The sequence below is a fragment of the Callionymus lyra genome, chromosome 2, assembly GCF_982586985.1.
Source record: "Callionymus lyra chromosome 2, fCalLyr1.hap1.1, whole genome shotgun sequence".
NCBI classification, from domain to species: Eukaryota; Metazoa; Chordata; class Actinopteri; order Syngnathiformes; family Callionymidae; genus Callionymus; species Callionymus lyra.
In genome coordinates, this window is record NC_141819.1 from 37,794,078 (window position 1) to 37,816,286 (window position 22,209).

The window sequence follows — 22,209 nt, forward strand, 5'->3', positions numbered from 1 at the left end:
TAACATTAGCCTGTGACTCGTGACACGTCAAGACACTCGTTTCTATCAAATCTATTAAAAAAAAGCGCTTTAAACTAGTGAAAATGAGTGAAAAACAAACTATGATTTATGTTTCCTGTCCCTGAACATGATGCCAACATTAAACCAGTAGACATTTTAAGCCAATATTCAGGCTTGAGGGTCCAAAGTGCTGCCCACCACAACTGTCAAAGTATTTATTTGAAACAACCCGATAATCGCTCAAAGTGATTCCCATCAAAGCAAAACAAGACTTTGGTATTTAGTTTCCCACCTTTCCGTCCGAGTCCAGACTAAACGTCCCATTATTGTTTATGATTTAATAGCATTAATGTCGCGCTCCAGTGGTTTCTCATTTCCACGGCGACGCGTTGCCGACATAAATGAGGTATTTGGTAAACAATTACAAGTGGAGTCTGTGTTTAATAGACGGCACCATCACGATGCCACAGCTCCATATGTGCATTGACTTTTCGGGCCTGGCTTCTCTTTAGCTTCCTGGAAAAGACCCCCCCCCCCCCCCCCCTTTACCGTGGCCCTCGGAGCACTTTATGCTAAGTTAATTTACCCAAATATATCGGCGGCGTCATGGCCAGGGCGGTCTGCTATTCAACATCAACAACTTTGGTAATGGAAACTTGCTGATCCATAAAGGCAGACGTTGGCTGGGGGGCAGCTCGTACGGATGCTAGCAGCCCTCAGATCGATGAGGGGCATTTGCAAAGCAGGCATAAAAGGTGTGTTTAATTAGAATTGTGCGAGCGGGGGAGGGACGGCGCCGTTGTTGTTGTGAGGCCGACCCCCCCCCCTCTTGTATTTAAATAGGGTCACACATCAGCCTCACCTTGCAAGTGTAACACTATATTAAATGCCACTCATGTAAAGTGCGACGAAGGCTCCTCTGATGTAGTCAAGACGTAATATAAAGGTTAAATAGAAAAATGTCCCTTCAACTGCGGCGTGATTGATCTCTCCGTGCGGCAAATAAATGTTACCTTTTCATTAGAGTGTTGTTGTGTATATATGATGGTAATGTGCTGTAATGAGGAGCGACTGGTTTACAATGTAAGCATCAGTCAATCAGAGTTTCCAAAGGTCAATAAACATTTACAAGAAGACGGAATGAGGCACATTCTTGACAGCGGTTGACGACAAACACTGATACATTTTATACTAGGATGTAGGGGTTTGTATTGGCAAGAATCTCGCGATACGTATCACAATACAATATATAGTCTTACTGTAGTTAGATGGATATATTTGTAGTATTGTCGAGTACTTGACTCTGTTTCAGAAATACAGACCACATGATTCTTGATGAAGTCGTAACAGATTTCATTTGTTTTCAAACCAAAATATGACCAAACATCAACCTTAAAAGCTGCTGGAGTCGACTGTATCCTCTCGTCCTCAGTCATTGCCGGGAGAACGATGGTAAAAAAGAAAAAAATACGATTGGAAAATTAAACTATATATATGTAAGATTATATATATAACACATGTGTTTGAGGTATCCCTTGTGTTGCCTCTGGGTCAAAGTGACCCGAAGCCCTGAAAACATGCAGTGATGGAGGTTGTTGGAAGATGGATGATTCCTGTGAAAAATATGCAAATCAACAAATCAATTAATTCAATAATTAAAAAAAAGACATTAAAAAAGATTAAACAGATTATTCTTGTCAATTTTTCAATGGGTATTGTTTTGTATGTAGTAATGTTTATATGTACGTAGTAATGTATGTATGTATAAACAAAACAAACTATATTGGGACTGGAAAGGATTTCTAGAATTTTCACCTCAACAAAATGTTTTACTTCCTTTTGAAAAAGTTTCAAGGTCCCTTCATATGAAAACTTCAAACCTAATAAAATATTGCAAAATAAAACCTTCAAAGAGAAAACAAGCCTTTTAAAGACATATTATTTTTGTAGAGCAGAATATTCAATCCCACTCTGCAGAAATATACTTTTCTCTGTGTTGGTGAAGTTACTCACCAACTTCATCTGTTTAAATCCATCATTCATTCAAATAATTGCTTTAATCCTCAAATATCAACGTATATCTGCTGGTCCAAATTGAATTTATAATCGGTTTATTCATCTTGTTAAGCCACTGACTGAAACTAAAGCTAAAAGTCAAAACTTTTGACTTTCTTTTTATTCCAGTACATCCATGTTACATTCAGATTACATTTTTTTTTTCCTTTTTGTTGTTTTTTTTAATTATTTTATTTTGGAAGGTGGCCTTCATTCCCTTTTATCTTTATACTTTCATTCTAAACACAAAGATTTCTTTTTTTAACTGATCCAAAAAATTTGTGTCTTCGAATTTTTAATCACAGGAGTTGGAAGTAACAGGTTCTCCACTTGTTATGTATTTAATTTATATCAAAATATATGTATTTAAAGTGATAAAATATGACGTTTTTATTAGTTTTATAGCAGTTTCTAACGTGTTCAAATTGTTTTTTTTTAATAATTAACACAAGACATAAAGAAAAACTGAGAAAAACCTACATTAATATAAACAGCAGTAGCTTTACGTTGTGTTTACAATATATAAAGAAAGATTAAACAGTTAATGTACGAGACAGTTATAAGATAACGTTTGTGTTTCACTTCCACTTCCAGAAAATGTTAAACAAAAACACAAAAGTGTCACATTGAGGTTCATACATTGTTGATGGCCAGAAGCTGTTTATCTTTTCTTACATTTAGTCTGACTTCAACTGTAAAGTGTTTTAAGATGACTTGGTTGTAATTTGAAACTTGATGAAATATTAGGATTTTTTTTGTAAAGTGAAAAAAACAACAATGTTTTTAACAAAAAAAGATTTCCAGAAGTCACATTTTCACCTCACTCAAATTGTCCTTTTTTGGGGAAAACATTTGGACATATTTGCATGATTTAGATATGAAACCTTTAACTAAATCTACAAAGAAAGAACAGACTTTGAAAAGACATTTTATTTGTGAGATATTCTACCTGTTCTTCCTTATTATACTTTTCTCTGTGTTGTATCATCATAAGCTAAACACACGTTAAATTATTAACTAATGCTTTGATCCCCAAATATCGATGTATATCTGCTGATTAAAGTTCATTTTTTTCTTCTGAACGCCATCCGTGTTAAAGTTGGATGATCTTTGTGTTTGTTTGACAGACGATGATACACACACACTATAGTTATACACACAGTAGGAGACACAGCTGAGGTCAACACATGATGATGTTTTTCCCATTTTCTTTACTTTACCTGTTGATTCTCCTCCGTTAGTTCTGATCTGAAGTCAGTTTGCGTCCCAGTTTCACAGAGTCCAGAAGTGCAGGTTGAGGTGCTGCGGCTCCAGGAGGTGTACGGGCGGAGCGGTGGGTCGAATGTGTGCCGGCCCGTGAGTGGTTCTGAACCCAAAGTGGGGCGGATCGGGAGTGGATAGGATGTAGTCAATGCTGAACTTGATCTCCGACTCGGGTTTGTTCGGTAGCACGTGGTTGGGCGAGGGTTGCGGGTCCGGGTGTGACCTTTCACAGGGGGAGAGGTCGGATTCCGGTTCCGGGTGTCGGACCCCGTGAAGACCACCGTGGGTCTCGCCCTGATGGAAAGACGGTTCGGCCGATTCTCGGAAGCCCATTTTCATATTCCTCCGGCGCCGGCGACGGCGAAAGTTGCCGTTTTCAAAGAGGTCGAGCATGGACTCGCATCCGGAGGCGAAAGTCCAGAAGTTCCCCTTTCCCTTCTCGTTGCCCTCCGTCCTCGGAACCTGTGAGACAAACACTCAGAGACTGAGTCGCAGAGAGATTTGACGGAATCTTTCTGTCTCGGTGTTGACCTTGATGAAGCAGCTGTTGAGCGACAGGTTGTGTCGGATGGAGTTCTGCCAGGCCCGTTGGTTGGAGCGATAATATGGGAATCTCTTCATGATGAACTCGTAGATGCCGGAGAGAGTGACCCGCTGCTCCGGACTCTGCTGGATCGCCATGGCGATGAGAGCTATGTAACTGACACCAACGGGAACAAAAAATTAAATAAATGCGGAAATGATTTACTTGACATTTTGGTACTACAACTACTATTTTTCAGGACTTAATGTAAAAAATAATAAACTGAGTTATTTTAGATGAATATAATATATGGATTTAAGTTAATTTTAGAATAATTGGTTATTTATAAAGGAAATTTAAAAAATCCAAGTTTAATTTTTTTTTTTTTTCTTTTCTGTGCTTAAAAAGTCACTTTTTTACTGTCAAAGAATCTAACATTATATTTTAAAGTTTAATTCAAATGTTTGGAGGGTGATTTAAATGTGGAAGTTATGTATACCTAGTGAACCAAATTCAACATGAAGTTTGTTTTTGTATATTTTTTCACTTTTGCAATTACATTTTTTAATTAAATATATTTACAGAACAAACCTTTTAACAGATACACTGTAGATATAATGAACAACAATAGTAAATTGTGAATAAATGGAAATAAATTGTATTAAATTGTGTATTAATACAAACACCTAGTGAAAGAGTTAATTGACGTGAATAAAGTATAAAACGCTTCAAATGAGTAGAAAAGAGCAACTTTTGTGAATGAAGAACAGATACCTGTACGCAGGTCTACACATTTTCTTGTCCTGGTCTGTGCTGCAGGAAGGGTATCCGTCTCCATCGTAGTTGAAGCAGTTGAAGGGGTAGTGGGAGTTGTCGAACATGTCTGCGGCGCCGGTCACATCCAGGGTGGACCTCGGACGGGTCAAAGTCCAGCAGCTCCCGCTGTGCTGCTGCTGCTGCTGTTCGAGCTGCTGTTCCTACTCTGAGGTCTGCTGATGACGGAGCCTGAAGATCCTCCTCTCCCTCCCCCCAGTCCCACCACATCTGAGGACCACAACCCGGTACGTTTGACATTTAAATCACTAGCTTGGTTTTTTATCTTTTTTAACTTTCAAAGAGATCACTTGGCAACCATCAGCCGAAATATAAAAGACAAACTATTACTTTCTTTACAGCTTTTAACTTTCAAACAGTTTTATGATTATATTTTCCCAGACAACGATTAGCTCTTGAGAAGTATTTTACTTAATCTAAAATAAACATGACACTCTATATACAATATTTACATTAGAAAATGTGATATCTTGTGATATGTGAACATTTACAATATCAACATGTTTTTTAATTAATTATCATATTTAATTTTTTATCATATTTATTTTATAGCTTATATTTCAATAAAGTTTTAAATGAAATAATGAACATGAAAATCAGTCATTGTATCATCCGCAGCTAAAGGACCAATAAAAACAATAAAAATCTTGAGAGATCCCGGCAGTGACTAAGGACAAGAGGATACAGTCGACTTCAGCAGCTTTTAAAGCAGTTACGACTTCGTCAAGAGCATCTGTACATAATGCAACAGTCAAGTTCTAAGTACTAATACAGTATCACGATACATCTTATTGTTGACTCTGTATCGTGATATGTATCACCAGATTTTCCACTACACTTGTTTTTCCTTTTGTAAAATAATTACAGGGACAGCAAAGGAGCTGGTGTGGGTTTTCTTACTTTTTATGATATTTGTAGTTGCGGAATAATTGTGCAGCGTAATAGTTTTATTGAATGTCCAGTACTTAACAACGTACTGATTATGTCAGTTAAATCCAAGTCAATCAACATGAGGTACATCTTGAAAAGATAACACACTAATGCTTTGTTGACAGACAGACTTTGAGACTAGTTAACGGAGGACATTCATGAACGATGATGTTTGCTGATGATATGGTGATTTGTATTGAGGGAAGGAAGAAAAGAAGTAAGTTAGAAATGAAGTTAGGGGATAAAAGAAGAATAGGAAGATGACTACAGAATAAGGATCATGGTGTACACATTTCTTATAGCAAAACACTGGAGTTGTTAATATATTTTTTATATTTTATGATTCTTGTTTCCAGTAACAAACTGTCATTCGTTTATTTATATGTATATTAGTTTAGAATGATTTTGGGGTTAGAGTTAAACAATGAACTAACCTCAGGTTTCTTCCTTGGATATATTTTATGATAAACCTGCATGTTTTGGGTTAAAATGTAATCAAATAAAGCAACAATACGAGTAAACCTGGAGTAAATTTGTTTAATGAAGAATAAAAAATACAGTGATAATTAAAATCATTTCAGCGTCAAAGAATGAAGAGACAATATTACAGACCCATACTTCCTGTTAGGTCAATGTATTGATGATTCTGTTTGGCCCTTGAATTCTAAAAAAAAAAAAAAATTCCAACAAATAACAACCACTTTGGTGACATTGAGCATTTAGAAATGATCAAGTAGAGACAAATAGTTTGGGAAGATTTATACTGTATATTCTAAAAACTAAACCTAAATATATTTTACATTTACCGTAGTTCAAATATATATCTTGTTCTTCTCAGCCAGACGCTTAAATAAAGACAATATTTGGACATAAATGACATTTCAAACCTGAAAAAAGCATCTGGGAAAGTCAGCAGTCCGGTTCAGACAGTAGCCTTGCAAATCTTGATGGTGACCAGTGAGCTCGGACAGAACCAGGTCCACCTCCTGCTGGGTGGTCCGCCGCTCTCCCGGGGGACTCCATGTTTTATTTTGGTTATTTAACAGTTTGATCTCTACAAAACATTTAAGCCAAACAACAAACAACATCTTTTACATCTTTGTTTTGTATATGCGTGCGTGTGTGTGTATATCTGCGTGTTAGTGTGTGTGTGTGTGAGTGTGTGTGTGTGCAGAGGTTTAGTCAACAAGAGGAAGTTGAGTAGATTCTATCTAAAATGCTCTTTAATGGCTCTAAATTGTTTCCGTGTCTATAAAACAGGACGACGTGGATCCTGAAGGATCTCAACAGATTCTTAATTCTCTCGTGAGGCTGCAGCAGCCGGGAAAACACCCCGAGGTCTGCAGGCCTCCGTGTGTGGCCCCGCTGGCGCTGTGGCCACCGCTTGACACTTCGTTTGACCCGCAGAGCCGATTTGATTCCTGGTTTGAATGTACGACTCTTAATTGAACTTTTCAACTTGTTTTAAACTCACTCACGTCCAGTCTATGGATCGTTTAGTCAGTCTGACGAAAACCCTGATTTGAACTGAAGTCAGTGTTTAGAGACACGGTTTTATACAAGGCATGTTTTCTACAATTATAAATGTTGACTCCAGCCAGTAGCTGGCATTAGCAGAACGTCTGTTTATTTACCTATCGTTCTATATGTAAGATTAGTTAAAGTTGCACTGATATGGTCTTTATCACATTAAACTTATGGCCTGAGGGCCAGATCTTGCCCGCCAAGTCATTTCATGTGTCCAGCTGAGTTGGCTAAAAATCAAATATTATTATTATTATTATATTAAGATAAATAGATAATCTAAACAAATAAAAAGACAATATAAAAGTGAACATCAGAGCAGGAATCCGGTTTATCAAATAAAGAAGGAAAAGGATTTTCTGTGGAAACAACGTTACAGACGAGGGTTGGGACACAGTCATTTATTGTAGTTTTCCAGGCTCATGAGGCTTCAAACAGTCTTCATTTCATCTTCAAGTCATGCAATCAGAGTCAGAGTATGTAGGTTCTTAATAATAACTGTTTAAACATTGTGTTGTCTCTGGTTCAAGGTGAACGACCTCCCTGGCTTACAGAAATACATATTCAGTGGTGGAGATCATTCATCTTGACCCAGAAACAGCGAAAGGGATACCACAAACACATTTGTTTTCAGGCCTTCGGGTCACCTTGACCTTGAGGTAACAAGGGATAAGAATTTGGAAAATGTTCATTACAATTTTGGAAAGGTTTGTAGAGAGTGTTTGCACCTTTGGTTATTACAAAATGTTACCCCACGATAACAAGGGACCACTGCAAATAGGAAAGTATTAGCTCAATTAAACTAAACTACAAGCAGCAATATGTAAGTTTGAAAACATTGTTTTTGGCGCCACCCTAAGTCAGAGCAGTGTAACTGTACCAGCTGACCCACTGCAGTAAACCAGTTTGGTGGTCACATGACACTCTCTCGGGCTCTGTATGTTAAAATAATAGAGAGTTGTCTTGTCCTTTCCAAACTCAAGGCCCATTTTGAAGTCTCAAAAACTTCGATGGTTTTCTCTGAGCATATTGAGGTTTAAGCATAAAGAATACAAGAGAAACATGACGGAACTCTAGAGGTAAGCAAGTTTAGTATAATGTGGTTCCTCTATAAAGAGTTCCCTTCTCTCATTTTGAAGTAAACCCCAGGTAATTAAAGAAAATTGTAGCATTTGTAATATTTAAAATGTTTAAAAAGATTTATACTCTGTATGCCAAAAAAAAAGTATTGTGGTACTGCTTTCATACCTTTACCTCATATTATTTTACATGCTTTCAGTTCTCTTCAAGTTGTGTGACATTTGTGCCATATATTGTTGTATTGACTCTCTTTATGTGGTACTGAAATGGAATTACGTTGTGCAAAAGTTCAACATTATTGCACATGTTTTACTCATATACTGTCTGAGCAGCAGGAGGCGCTGTACACAGGGCAAAGTTGTTATCAGATCAGTCGTCTCATTTGCTTCCATGACCAGTTTGTCCAGACTGCTGCCGCTCAGATCACTGTGTCTCACTGATGGTTGTCTGTGTATACTTCCTCGTGTGTGTGTGTGTGTGTGTGTGTGTGTGTGTGTGTGTGTGTGTGTGTGTGTGTGTGTGTGTGTGTGTGTGTGTGCGTGTGCGTGTGTGTGTGTGAACTAAACCTACACTATGGCTGTAAACCATCTGTGTTTCCGAGGGCCACACCGTGACGAGGAACAGGTTATCAGAACATTTAAGCAAGAAAAGGAGGTCTTCCCTCCTCTTGTTCTATCTTTCCTTAAAAACCAATGGTATATAAATAATGACATTTGATGTAATAACCTTTTTCTATAACCATCTAACGTCGTAAAAATCCTCTTTATCAGTCAGCAGCAGAGGCCTGTAGAATATCATTTCACGGGCCCTCGATTAAACCCTATAGCTCTTCTCTTTAGATGAGTCTTCAATGCATTATTGGACTTGTTTGTGGGGTTTTTTGAATTCTACGAAAGGACATAAATACCTGAAACATTATGACCAGGATTATGGTATTTTTAATCTAATCAGGGACATTAAATTGTAGCCTATACTCAGTCTGGTGTTTTAGCATCATAAGTGGGATCATGGTGATCTAATTTCGTAAAAAATAATCTGACATATTGGATTTGATTTGTCAGTCTCCTACTTCAAGAAACAACTGTGAACAAACAACACAATAATAATGTATGGAGAACGTGCTGGATTTAAGAGATAAAAAATAATAACAAAAAGGTTGAATAAGTGGATGCGCATGATCACTAGATACTATATCTCCTGATACGGATATCTCCAGAATGTTTTTAATTACAATGATCAAGGTATATAGGATAATAATATCTCCAAATATGAATATTTCCAGATATGAATATCTCCAGATATACATATATAAGTATATCTCCATATACAAATATCTCCAGATATGAATATGTTCAGATATACATTTCTTGAGATACGAATATCTCGAAATATTACTTATTGGATGCACAGATCATTAGATACTCTTATCTCCTGATACTGATATCTCCAGAATATTTTGAATTACAATGATCTAGGTATATCTTAGGATAAGAATACTGGCAGATATGAATATCTTGGGATATGAATATCTCCAGATATGATTGTCTTGAGAAAAGTATATCTCCATATACAAATATCTCCAGATATGAACATCTTGAGATAAGAATATTTAGGGATAATATAATGTTAAAATACGAATATCTTTTCATAAGTATACCTCCAGATACAAATATCTCCATATAAGAATATCTTGGGATACGAATATCTTGAGAGAAGGATACCTCCAAATACAAATATCTTGAGATACGAATATCTCGAAATATTTGTATCTCAAGATGTTCGTATCTGGTGATACTTGAATCTACAGATATTACTATCAAGTAAATCCAGATACAAATATCACCAGATATGAATATCTTGAGATAAATAAATCTCCAGATACGAATATCTCAGGATAAGAATATGAAGAGATAAGTATCTCCCGGGTTAAAAGTACCCGGAGATACGAATACCTCCATATACGAATATTTCCAGATACAAATATCTCAAGATATGAATATCCCGGGATAGGAATATCTTGAGATACAATTATCCCGGGATAAGAATAAATGAATACCTCAAGATACAAATATCTCTAGTTAGCAATATTTCAAGATATGAATATCTTGAGATACTACTTTCTTGAGATACTGATATGTAAACAAGAATGACAGTCATGTCACCTTCAAAACTCCATAGACCATGAACTAATCTCTGAAAAAGAATCAACGAGGAAGTGCAGCCATAGACACACGTCTCCTTTATTCATATAAAACACAAGAACACGCACACGTGGCTCCCGAAGCTCCTTCTGGTCATTTTTAGTTTTATTGCACTTTACCATGATGCAGGAATCAGAAAGAATCCACAGAAACAAAAGGTCGCATTAAAACACACAAAAAAACCTCCTGAAGCACTTGAGTCACCTGCACACACTCTCACTCTCACACACACAGTCACACACACACGCTCTCAGACACACACACGAGAAAAAAATGGCAGCATCGAACCTAAAAACATGTTGTTTTCCTCTGTCTTATCTATACCCAGGAACCGTTTCCACTATCAGACATTCAAGTAAAGTTCTATCATTGCACAGGCACTAGAGTTTCTATCAGACGCCACGATCCGTGAGCGACGCGACACACACACACACACACACACACACACACACACACACACACACACACACACACACACACACACACACACACACACACACACACACACCCTGAAGAAGAATCTCTCCACAACATCGATATGATACAAAGAAACGACGCCTTCAAACTTTCTTTGTCACATTTGGCTAATGCTACCAAAATGTGTTTTGCATTGAACGAGAACTAAGCAGTAAAAATTAAATTAATCAAGGATGTTAATTTTAATTACTGATGTTGCATTTACTTGAAAAAATAAATTAAATATTACATTTTTTTATATAATTATATAATAAATAGAAAATAATTGCTGAGACTCTATCAAGGCGAGGACCAGGGGATATAATGTATGGGTTGTAACATTAGTGAGTTATTATGGAACATTTTCTGATTCAATAAAAGAAAAAAATATAAAAATTCAATATATTTTTCATTATTTTTGTGAAATTTGCATTTATATATTCAACACATTTAAACAAGGGGGGTCAAAAACTATGATTCCATACCATTCTTTAACAATGACTATAGATTTTTTGTTTCAGCACATTTTTGCGAGTATTTATTGTCCCTCAAAGATATTTAAGTGAACACCAAAAAAATGTTGTGTTTTATAAAATTACTTCCCTTTATTACTTGTTTTTATACTTTTTACTTGTAATATTAGTTGTAATGTTAAGCCACTACATGTAAAATGACACATGTTGCTTCAAGTATTTTTTTCAAGTGAATGCAACTCGATTGTATCTGAAATTAAAGAGAAAAAGAAGATTATGAATCAACGTTGAGAAGGTTACTAAGTGTGTTGTGTGGCTTTTCTCAATCTTAGACTTTTCATTTGAAACAATAAATAATTTTATCTTTAATAAATAATCTCGAAATGACACTTTTGGATACAAAAAAAAAGGCAAAATAAAGCTCCAGGAGTTGGCCTGCACTCCAGCTCCAATATGTCCACGCCGGGGGAGAAAATAAAGACATCTGAGCAGAAACATGAAGCAGAACACCGAGACGTCACATCCTCTTCTCCAGTAAAACACTACGACGACACGTAGAAACACGCAGTTCAGCTCGTGAGGCGGGGGTCGGTGCCGTGACGTGTCCCTTCAGAATTCACTGAATTCAAACGACAAGGGTCCTGAAAGCACAGATCTCTGTGGTCGTGTGGTGGTGGGGTCGTTCTAGTGGTGGTTCTGTCCTACAGGTGGATATTGAAACAAGTCCAGCTGATTGAAAAGGTCCAGTTTAGTCACTGATCCAGTACCGGATCCTTCATGTTAGGAAAAGTTCTCCTGGTGGTCTGGTGCAACCTGCCTCCCCCCCTGAGAAGTCCAGTTGGTGAGGATCCGTTCAGACCCGATGAGCGCTCAGACAGCTACCTCATGGAGCGGTCTGACCCTCGGAGCCCGCTGAGGTCGTCCTCCACCACATAACCGTAGCCCTCCTTCTCCACACACTCGGACAGCACGTTCAGCACCTGTCGGCAGAGAAGATGTTAGCAGCTGGAAAACGACAATTTTATTTGAAGCTAAAAAGGAATATAATGATACTTATATCACTTGACAGTTTTGTTTTAACCAGATTGACAGACGCTGATGACGAACGAACAAACCTGAATCTCTGCTTCCCTCTAGTGGCACATATTTGTAACTACATCAATCTTTCGTCATCTAAAAGTGTCAGTATTTAAAGCTATGGAAGTTTATCAGCGCCATGTTTAATATTGAATGGTTGAATTCAACATTTTTGACTTTTTATAATTTAATTTTATTCAAGTATGTATTTCTTTTTGGATAAAAAAATGTATTCAATAATTATTATCTTGAAAGGTTGCATTTGTTTTTATTGAATATTGGAATTCAATAGTTTGTGTATTGAATGGTTGATTTTTTTTTTAAATTATATAATAATAAAATGAATACTTTCAAAATGAATGATATTTTATTACACATAGTTATTTTTTTTAAATTAAAAATTAGAATGATCATCAAAGTTCATTGCAATGAAAAGGTATTTACAAAACGATTTAATGATAATATACATAAAATATAGGTTAGTAGTAGGTTGACTGAGCTCTGAACAACTGAACTCACGATTATCGTGCTACAATTCTAATTCAATCTGTAAGAAAGTCTGAAGAGAGGAACAAGATGGGAAAAAAAGTACATACATAAAATAATCAAAACAAGAATTCATTTTTAAATAAGATAAAATACAGGCTAAATTCAATATGTTTAATCTTGTTGCCTTGTTGGCTTTCTCTCTGAGTTACTAGAATTACAAAGAATTTTGTTTTAGAAAAAGTCCTTTCAATAAAAAACTACCATTCCAAGGAGACATTATTGAATTCAGTAATTCAAAAATATAATTAAATTCTTAAAAAGAACATTCAATGCATTTATTTTCTTGAAAATGATAAATTAAACAATTCAGTATTGTGATATAATTCATATACTTCCATATGAAGATCCACATCAAACTATCGGTTTGATGTGTTGTTTCTTTGACTGACTCTCATTCTGCAAGCGTCTCACCTGACGCAGGCGTCGGTCCATGGCCTCCAGGTGAGGCTGGATCAGGATGGGACTGAGTCGGTCTCTGACCAGCGACTCTGACATCAGAGTGGACAGTTTGTACTCTTCTTTAGCCAAGAGCTGCAGACGCAAGTGCGTGGACTTCCTCACCCTGTGCACACAAGAGTGGTCCCTTCACTCAGCAGGTCTGGGTCTTCAGGTCTAAGGTGACTCACCTGCAGCACTGGATCAGAGGCACCAGGATGGACTTTTCATCATGGGAATGCTTGCCGAAGCTGAAGAAAACAACAACACGAAAACGTCACAATAAAATTATAATAATGGAAATGTTTATGAGGGAGAAGAAACATGTTTAATAGTGGATGCTGTTTGTATTATGATCTGGATCCACTTGTCTTTTGAAGTATTTGTTATTTCAGTGACAAGAAAGCCAAAGTACTTTCATTTTCTGCTATTACAGTGTGAGCTATTTCTGGAACGCTACTACCACCTGCTGTTCAATTGAGCTCATTGCTATGAAAAGGCATTTCCACAAAGGTTATACAATTTTATAGATGAAAGAAGGTTAATTAAGGAAATGTTTACACTGTGGGTGCAAAAACATGTGGTTCATTTTGGGTGTGTGGCTTAATGGCGTAGGCCTGACAAACAACAATGACCAAGAATATAAGCAATAATGTTATAATGTTTTTTGTTTATTATTGTGTTTTTACTTTATTTGTATGTGTATGTATTATGTAAACTGTCTGTCTTTTAATGTAACTGCACATTGTCCTTTGAAATAAATAAACTAAACTAAAACTTCATCTAATGACAGCGTTATGCTGCCCCCTTGAGGATCACGGATGCGGAACACTACTTTTCTGTCTGGCACAGGTAAGTAAGTAAGTGAGTTAGTGATGGTTATGGTAGGCATGATAACAATATATATATATATATATTGGCGCTATATAAATAGAGATTATTATTATTATTATTATTATTATATACAGTATATATATATATAAACACAAGTATATATACATTTTTATCATCTGTTACGTAAGATTATGAGCACAGGTCAAGGTTTTTTTCTCCATGTTTGTTGGATATTGAAACTAACCAAATTCTTTCTACACAATACGTTTCTATTATTTTATATATTGTGATAGTTGAGTTCTTCTTCTGAATCTTCATTGGAAGCTTTCCTCTCCCAGACCTGACGTACCCTCTGCCGTTGTCCAGGTGGATGATGAAGGTTTCATTGCCAAACTTTTCAAAAGTCTCATAGTGGTGACGATCCATGTTCCCTGGAGGTGAAAGAGAGGAATGTTGAGACACCGTGCGACGAGCACCCGTGTTGACAGATGACTCACCCATGAGGAAGTCGAAGACGGTCATGTCCATGATGTCCAGCAGTCGTGTCCCGCTGTCGTACGGCGGCGTTTGCTTCACCTCTTCACAGTAGTCCGGGTCGACCTCCCACCTGTACACAAGTCACTTCACATGAGTTGACCTGAAGAGTTTGAAGGAGAGTCTCAATGCTTCTTACTCTGCCTTCTTTCTTTTGTGGTACGACCTCCTCCACGGGTTTCTCCAGGTCTTGCGTTTGGCCAGAGCCAGGTCCGGCAGGAAGGCTGCCAGAGATCCTTCGATCTGGTCCGGTTTCCCACAGAGAGCGTGTTCTGTGGAGCAGTAGTACGAGCACTCGCCGTAGAAACAGATGTTGTTGGCTGGAAGAAGATCGAAGCAAACGTTACTATGAGTGTACTTATCTTATATTAAAGCTTGTATACTTGAAGTATACTTTTGACATCACTTAAAATGATATATATTCAAGTGTACTATGAGTGTACTTATTTTATACCTAAATTGAAGGAGTATACTTGAAGTTTACTTTTGACATCCATTAAAAAACATATATTCTATTGTACTACAGCATATTTATTTCATACTCAAATTGAATTAGAATATTTGAAGTATACTTTTGACATCCCTTAAAAAAAGGACATTCAAATGTACTACAGTATACTTATTTTTTTCTCAAATTGAATTAGAATACTTGAAGTTTACTTTTGACATCCCTTGGCAAAAACAAGTATATTCAAGTGTACTACAGTATACTTATTTAATATTACAATTGAATTAGTATACTTGAAGTATATGTTTGACATCCCTTAAAAAAGAAGTTCATTGAAGTGTACTACATAATACTTATTTTATACTAAAATTGAAGTAGTATACCTGAAGTTTATTTTTGACATATCTTAGCAAAAAGATGCATATTCAATGGTACAATGAGTATACTTTAAACTAAAATAGAAGTAGACTACTTGACATTTACTTTTGACATACTTTAGCAAAAATAAGTACTTATACCTAAGTATACATGATAAAATAAACTTCACGTACAGCTATACTAGAAGCGAATCTTTGCACAGAGATTCAAAAGACGACTGTGGACGCAGATGAAAATAAAGCCCAGGTGTGACCCGGGGACACCAGCGCCGATGCTCCCACGAGACGCTCCTCATGAATAACGTGTGAAGGTAATATCGCGGCGCTAATTAACTGTTGTTCTCCATCAGAAGCTTCGGTCTCCTGAGAGAACATCATCACGCCAGCTTCGGCTCTTTGAAGCAGATTAAAGATGTTCAGCAACAGTCGGTGTTTACCTGGAGAAATGAAGAACGTCCTCCACAGCTTCTTGTCCCGCGTCACGTCCCGGATCTCCTTGGTCATGTTGACCAGTCGTCCAGCTACAGGAGGGACACGACGGAAGTCCAGGATTCTGAAGAAGATGGAAAATAAAATAAAGTCTTTATTTGGCTGAAATCACTGTATTTATATGTATATTCATTTATACATGTTCTTTATTTCACAAGAAGACAAGAAAAAGTTGTTCAATAAGGAGGCTTTAAAATCCAATAAAAAATTGTGCTAGAATGTATTGACAAATTTAAAAAAATGTAAAGAAACAAAAATGAGAAAAAGTTGTTTCAAAACAAACTTGTTTAATAGTTAGAACAGTAGAAAAAATATAACCTAAATGGTTTTAATTAATAAAAATTAAAAACAACTTATTTTTGGTGGGATAAAAGGAACTTTAAATAAATAATTACATTTTTAAATCTAAAAAAAAGAGAGGAATATATACTGTACATTTAGATGTAGACACTAAATATTTATTAATTAGTACAAATATAATCAAAATTGTTAACAACAACACAATAGAAAAAATGTTACAAAAACCTAATTTTAGCTCAAAATAAAATAATCTATCGAAACTAGACATTTATTACGAAGAAAGAAAGAAATATAATCAAAAATGAATTGAAATTATAGCATAGAAAAACAAGTCTAATAGTTTAATAAATTATGATTATTATATGTTTCAATGTTAAAACTGAATATAGAAGGAATGCATATGACACATAAAGAAGTCAAACATTAAATCATGATAGAGAAGAAAGTAGGGATTTAAACGGCGCACAAACAAAATAAAGGTGTTGGTGCGGAAAATGCCAAAAGAAACCACCCCAGATGGGACTCGAACCCACAATCCCTGGCTTAGGAGGCCAGTGCCTTATCCATTAGGCCACTGGGGCTGACGATAGAGTGAACGTGTACATGTCAATACATTAATTTTCCACTAGGGGTCAGTCGCCGCCTTCAATGTGCGTCTCATCAGCATCTTTAAATTAAAGTCGAGTATGTATTAAATACTTGAAATACAATTTAAGTACACATTTTGATTACGTACTGTTGACTCAAAAATGTGTGTTTTCCTAATACTAATAACCCACTGATGGTCAGGGCTCCAGGCACCTGAGAGAGAAGATGGAGGGAGAGAAGGAGGACAGGAAGCAGGTGAAGATGTGAGTCTGGATGCTGACGAGTCTCCTGTCTAGCAGACGCAAGGATGTGACACCGCTTGGCCTTGAGGGCCCGACTGCCGTGCTCCTTCATCACTCACTCTTCCTCTATTGTCGTCAGGCTGCCTCCAACAGAAACATTATGACCACCTGCCTGACATCAGACACATTGAAAATGCAGTGTCTTAGTGTTTACTATCCTGGCAAAATAAAGCTTGTGTTTTAGGTTTCTTTTTTTACAAACCAGAGAGAATATTCCGTGCTCGGTCATTCTAGCAAAAAGCTGCTATTTCAATTTTAATTAGAATTTACTTAATTAACGTTGTGGGTCATTATTGTGTGTTGTTATTTTGATTGTAGTCTAATCAGAAATGTACAAATACACAAAGTGACATGGGGTTTTTAAATTGAACCTCAAACAGATGGCCAGCTAAGCTAGCAACAAAACCCTTGGGTTTAGATCAGAGCAGTTTCAAACTGTTTCAACTGTAATGTCGAAACAATTTTAGTATATCGTATGTGTTACGAGGTGGTAACATAAAGACGGAAGATCATGATGAATATAAGGTAGGAAATGTCCGTGTTAAGTAGGCAAAAAAAGTTTGTCTATACATTAGGTATCGATACACTTAAATATTGCGCTTTTTATTTCACAATACTGTATGAATATTCAACAGAAATCTAAAATTTTCATAGTTCTATTTCTTAATTTTTGTGTTGCATTAAACTTGCGACCGCTAGATGGCAGCAGTCCCTATATCCTATATAAGAAGTTACAGTGAAGTCCTGGTGATGACTGAGGACGAGAGGATACAGGCGACTCTGGCACTAAATCTGATTCTGGTTTTAAAACAAATGAAAGCAGTTACGACTACATCAAGAGTCATCTGGTCTGTAAATTCCACAACACCAGAGTCAAGTACTCGACAATACTACAAATATATCGTTGTTACTACAGTATCACAATATATCGTATCATTGTCCCTGTATCATGATACATATTGTATCCCCCGACTCGTGCTTCTCCTCGGCTCATTCAACAGTGCAGCAGAGCGAACACATGGTGTGTTCTGACACCTTTTTGACGGAAGCAGCTTTTGTTTTCATCTACTGACCACACGGTCCAGCAGCCACTAGCTTAGCATGTCGTCTACATCACAGTTGTGTAGAGAGATGTATAGTGTGTTACACTTTCAGCTGATTCATATCACATGACATTTTAAAGTCACAATATAGTGTATATTTGTACATATTTAGTCTCTTGGTTCTTGCTCCCTTTAATTCAATTACCAGTTTAATCTTTATAATCTAGCGATACGATATGTATCGCAATACAGGAGCAACAATACGATATAATGCGATGTATTGTGATACTGTAGGAACAAGGATATATTTGTAGTGTTGTTGTAACGCCTTTCATTCGTTTTAAAACCAAGATATGTGCAAACACATTCAATTAAAATCTGCTTGAGTCGACTGTATCCTCTGGTCCTCAGTCATTGTCGGGATCATGCAGGATTCAATTGTTCCTTTAGCTGTGAAGAACGTGACGACTGCAGCTAAATGTCGGAAGTACAATTGCAACACAAAAATAAATGATTGTTTTTCATGTTAATTTTAAATGAACTTTATTGAAATGTAAACTGTAAAAAAAACGGTTTATAAATAAAATATGAGTGAAAAGAAAAACACAATCCAGTTGATACAGTATTGTAAATACATTTTTGGGATATTCAAGCGTATGGATATATTCTTACAGCCCTACCAATTACACAGTTAGTGATATCATATTTCTGTCGCCCATGTGTGTCTCTGTGTATTTGCTGTAAAGAGCTAGTGTGTGTGTATGTGTGAGTGTGTGTGAGAGTGTGTGTGTGTGTGTAGACCCCCTGGGAGGCAGCCTCAGCAGCACCAGCAGCTCTACAGCCAGCTCTAATTTAGAACAGACAAAATACAGGAAAATATAATACACTGCTTTTGGCTAACCCTGCCTGACTTATATTTAGAACGGGCGCAGGGCCTTTCATGCCTTTGGTTTCCTGCGCTTCCCTTTAACCCACACATATGTCACGAGTGTGTGAATGTGTGTGTGTGGAGCACCAGATGTGTTGCAGACTGGTGAAAGCTGCTGCTGCTAATGCAATCGCTGCTGAACTGTGTCATTGCGCCTCAAGCAAAAGCAGATCCAACACTCGCGATCCTCTCCATGTGTGTGTTTGTTTGTGTGTGTGTGTGACCCCGGCTCCATCTTGTGTCGCACACACACCGGCCTCCGCACAATCCCTCAGCCCATAATAACACACAGACAGTGATCCTGACACTCAATTGATGAGAGAGTATTTTTTTCCCTCTCTGTTCATCCGCCCAGCAGGGGGGCTCTGCGCCAGACCCCGGCCGCAGAAAAAGAAAAAAGAAAACGAGGTTCTAGCCTCGTAAAGACGCTGGAGTCGGAGAGTGTTTGCAGCCTGGTTAGTGCGGAGGATGCAGTCATTGTTGGGTTGGAGGCTCGCTGCAGGAGGGCGCACATTCGTTCTCGGTGACTCATGACTCTGAGCTCCACACACACAGACACCGGCCTCAGAGTTCAGCAGGAAGAACTTGAGGCCAAACGCCGCTAACACCATCTGATGTGCAGAGAGGTGAGGGCGAGAGAGTTTCATTCGGTTGCTTCCTCGTCTTATGTGTTTTGGCCTTTTATACTATATAGTTTTAACTGTGTATTATTTCTGATTGTTAAAGCACTTTGTGACCATGGTCTTTAACTGTTAACACTAACTTCTTGGAGTCAACATGTTTTTGTTTATTTACACGTACCCCTCAAGTAAATCTACAAGTGTTAATTAGTTTGTACAAACACACAACTGACGCGCAAAATGTTTGCCCCCCCATTTTTCGTCATTGTGTGTGGTTTTGCTTGCGACTAGGGGTGTAAAGATACGTTGCTAATATATAATATAATACAACATTTCTTTTCAAAACACCATATTGATATTCAACAGCACTGTATTTTTAACTAATTAAATTAAATTCCTTTTTCATAATGATTTTTTAAATCATATTTGATTTTTTTAATCATAGTTGCTTTATTTTATGTTTATATTTTTAAGTGTGTTTAAAATAAAATAATTAAACTTTTTCTAAAATTATCCAATTAACATGTAAATATTCAGAATGTTTTTGTTGCAATTTAACTTTTGTCTGCTAGAAATGACTCCCAATGAAATCCCAAGAGATGGAGGCGATGACTGAGGATAAGAGGATACGGTCGACCCCAGCAGCTTTTAAAGCTGATGTTCAGACATATTTTGGTTTTAAAAAAGAGTCTTTCTTTGTGTTTTAACGCCAGAGTCGGGAAAATATCACAAATATATTCTTGTTCTTACAATATTGGAATATATTACAATATATTGTACTGCTCGTGTATCGTGATACATATCATATCGCCATATTTTGGCAACCAAAAATGCCTGGGACGGCCATTTATTGTTGGGATGAATGAGTATATTTGGTGCTGAAAGTCTTGTTTGACCACTGAGAGCTAAAGTGCCACCACAACATCTGTACCTGACGTTGTGGCTTCCTCCGATCACAAACTCATGTGGTCGGTGGATTTCTCTGCAGCACAAGTGTTGTTGTTGTGGTCTTTCCAACCCAAATATTACAAGCCTGAGATATTCTGTTGGAAGCCTCTTTCAGTGAGTCACTCCGCCACAGATCCGTGCAGCTCCCTCATCCTGCAGGCGCTCGCTGCTTCTCCACCTCTGACTGGAATGAAACCTTTAAAGCTTCACGGTTAACCCCAACCTCAACTTCACCCCCGACTCTGAATATTCAATCATCTCATCTGATCCGGCAGACGTGATGAGCGTTCCTTTCATCTTCCTCCGCTCATTTATTTGACATTTATTAAGCGTAATCCCGCCACGATAATTAGGCCGTTATGTAAAAACTCTCTTGATTAGCAGAACTTTCTGCTAAACTTTCCTGCCAAAGACAAACGAAACACAGTATTTACTCGGAAGTCAAACCCTGAAAACAGGCGCGACAGCAGTGCCCTTCTCCTCAGCGGCTCCGCGGGTTCCTTTTCCAGCTAGTTAATGAACTGATACGAGGAGCGGTAAATTAGCAATCACGGAGGAGCAAAGACCTGCTGGTTTCCAGGGGAATAATAGATCAACTGTTGTACCACTTTAAATGCTACATGAAATTTGGAGAGGACGATAATGAGTCTTTCTGAAGACTCTCGCTCCGTAAAGTGGGGTCAGTAAAGTTGTAAATGATGCCTAAAAATACGATAAGATATTATTAATTAAAATAAAGTGTATTGCTTTCTGTAAATTCTTCAACACCAGAGTCGAGTACTCGGACGATAACACATATATTCTTGTTCCTACAGTATTGGAATATATTACAATATATTATCCTGTTGCCCCGTTGTCGTGATACATATAATATCGCCATATTTGGGAAGGCAAAATTTGGCTCAAAGGGATTTTTTTATTTGAAAATAAATAGTAATGATACAGAAATATGTCAGTACACAGTATGCAAATGCAGGTATTTGTTCATTGTTACACTTGGTACCAATGAAAATGATGGCGAAAAAAGGACTAAACCAATATGGCAGGTGGTCGTAATGTTACACAACATAGACTGAGTCATAGGGGCAGATGATGAGGGTCTTGAAGACCATTTCAAAAACCAAAAAATTGCTCCGAGTCCAGGGTTCAAGAGGTCAGTCTTCAAGTTCGTTAGACAGGTAGATTTCAGAGTGCAGGGGGTTGAGGGTTCGATTGGTTTGATTGGTCACAAGGAAAGAAAACATGAAGACAGTGATGAAGAAAGATGTGAAAGTCAGAGATACAGCTTTCATGGAGTCTCGTCGTCATTTCAAAGTGTTTTATCTATTTTTTAGTTTGTACATTTGAAATGAGTTCAGATATCGTGATTATTCTTACATCTTGACTTTCACGTTGTTC

The 22,209-nt window shown here is 37.2% G+C and overlaps 2 protein-coding genes and 1 non-coding gene across 4 annotated transcripts in view; all 3 read right to left on the reverse strand.

The window, feature by feature from the left end:
• Nucleotides 1–557: 557 nt before the first annotated feature.
• foxl3 (forkhead box L3) lies at nucleotides 558–5,027 on the reverse strand. 2 transcript variants are annotated; one of them, XR_015710463.1, is made up of 4 exons: nucleotides 4,616–5,027; nucleotides 3,850–4,018; nucleotides 3,276–3,780; nucleotides 558–1,613 (listed from the first exon to the last, which is right to left on the reverse strand). XR_015710463.1 is itself a non-coding variant. In XM_087783057.1 (3 exons), exons 1-3 carry the CDS (start codon nucleotides 4,720–4,722, stop codon nucleotides 3,328–3,330), a joined length of 729 nt encoding a protein of 242 aa, XP_087639183.1. In that variant the 5' UTR covers nucleotides 4,723–5,027; the 3' UTR covers nucleotides 558–3,327. The 2 variants fall into 2 exon arrangements, 1 of the variants encoding a protein (XP_087639183.1); XM_087783057.1 differs by having other exon boundaries at nucleotides 558–3,780.
• A 5,398-nt stretch (nucleotides 5,028–10,425) lies between these two features.
• fam20cb (FAM20C golgi associated secretory pathway kinase b) overlaps nucleotides 10,426–22,209 on the reverse strand; it is a 63,745-nt gene continuing 51,961 nt past the window's right edge. Inside the window, exons 5-11 of the mRNA XM_087785016.1 lie at nucleotides 16,031–16,146; nucleotides 14,908–15,088; nucleotides 14,732–14,841; nucleotides 14,584–14,665; nucleotides 13,592–13,651; nucleotides 13,377–13,527; nucleotides 10,426–12,319 (exon numbers count right to left, since the gene is read on the reverse strand). Of these exons, the coding sequence (XP_087641142.1) occupies nucleotides 12,218–12,319; nucleotides 13,377–13,527; nucleotides 13,592–13,651; nucleotides 14,584–14,665; nucleotides 14,732–14,841; nucleotides 14,908–15,088; nucleotides 16,031–16,146 (802 nt within the window). The 3' untranslated portion in view covers nucleotides 10,426–12,217. The remainder of the gene's footprint in view (nucleotides 12,320–13,376; nucleotides 13,528–13,591; nucleotides 13,652–14,583; nucleotides 14,666–14,731; nucleotides 14,842–14,907; nucleotides 15,089–16,030; nucleotides 16,147–22,209) is intronic.
• Nucleotides 16,891–16,963, reverse strand: trnar-ccu (transfer RNA arginine (anticodon CCU)). Its single transcript has one exon. It is a non-coding gene; the product is annotated as a tRNA-Arg (tRNA).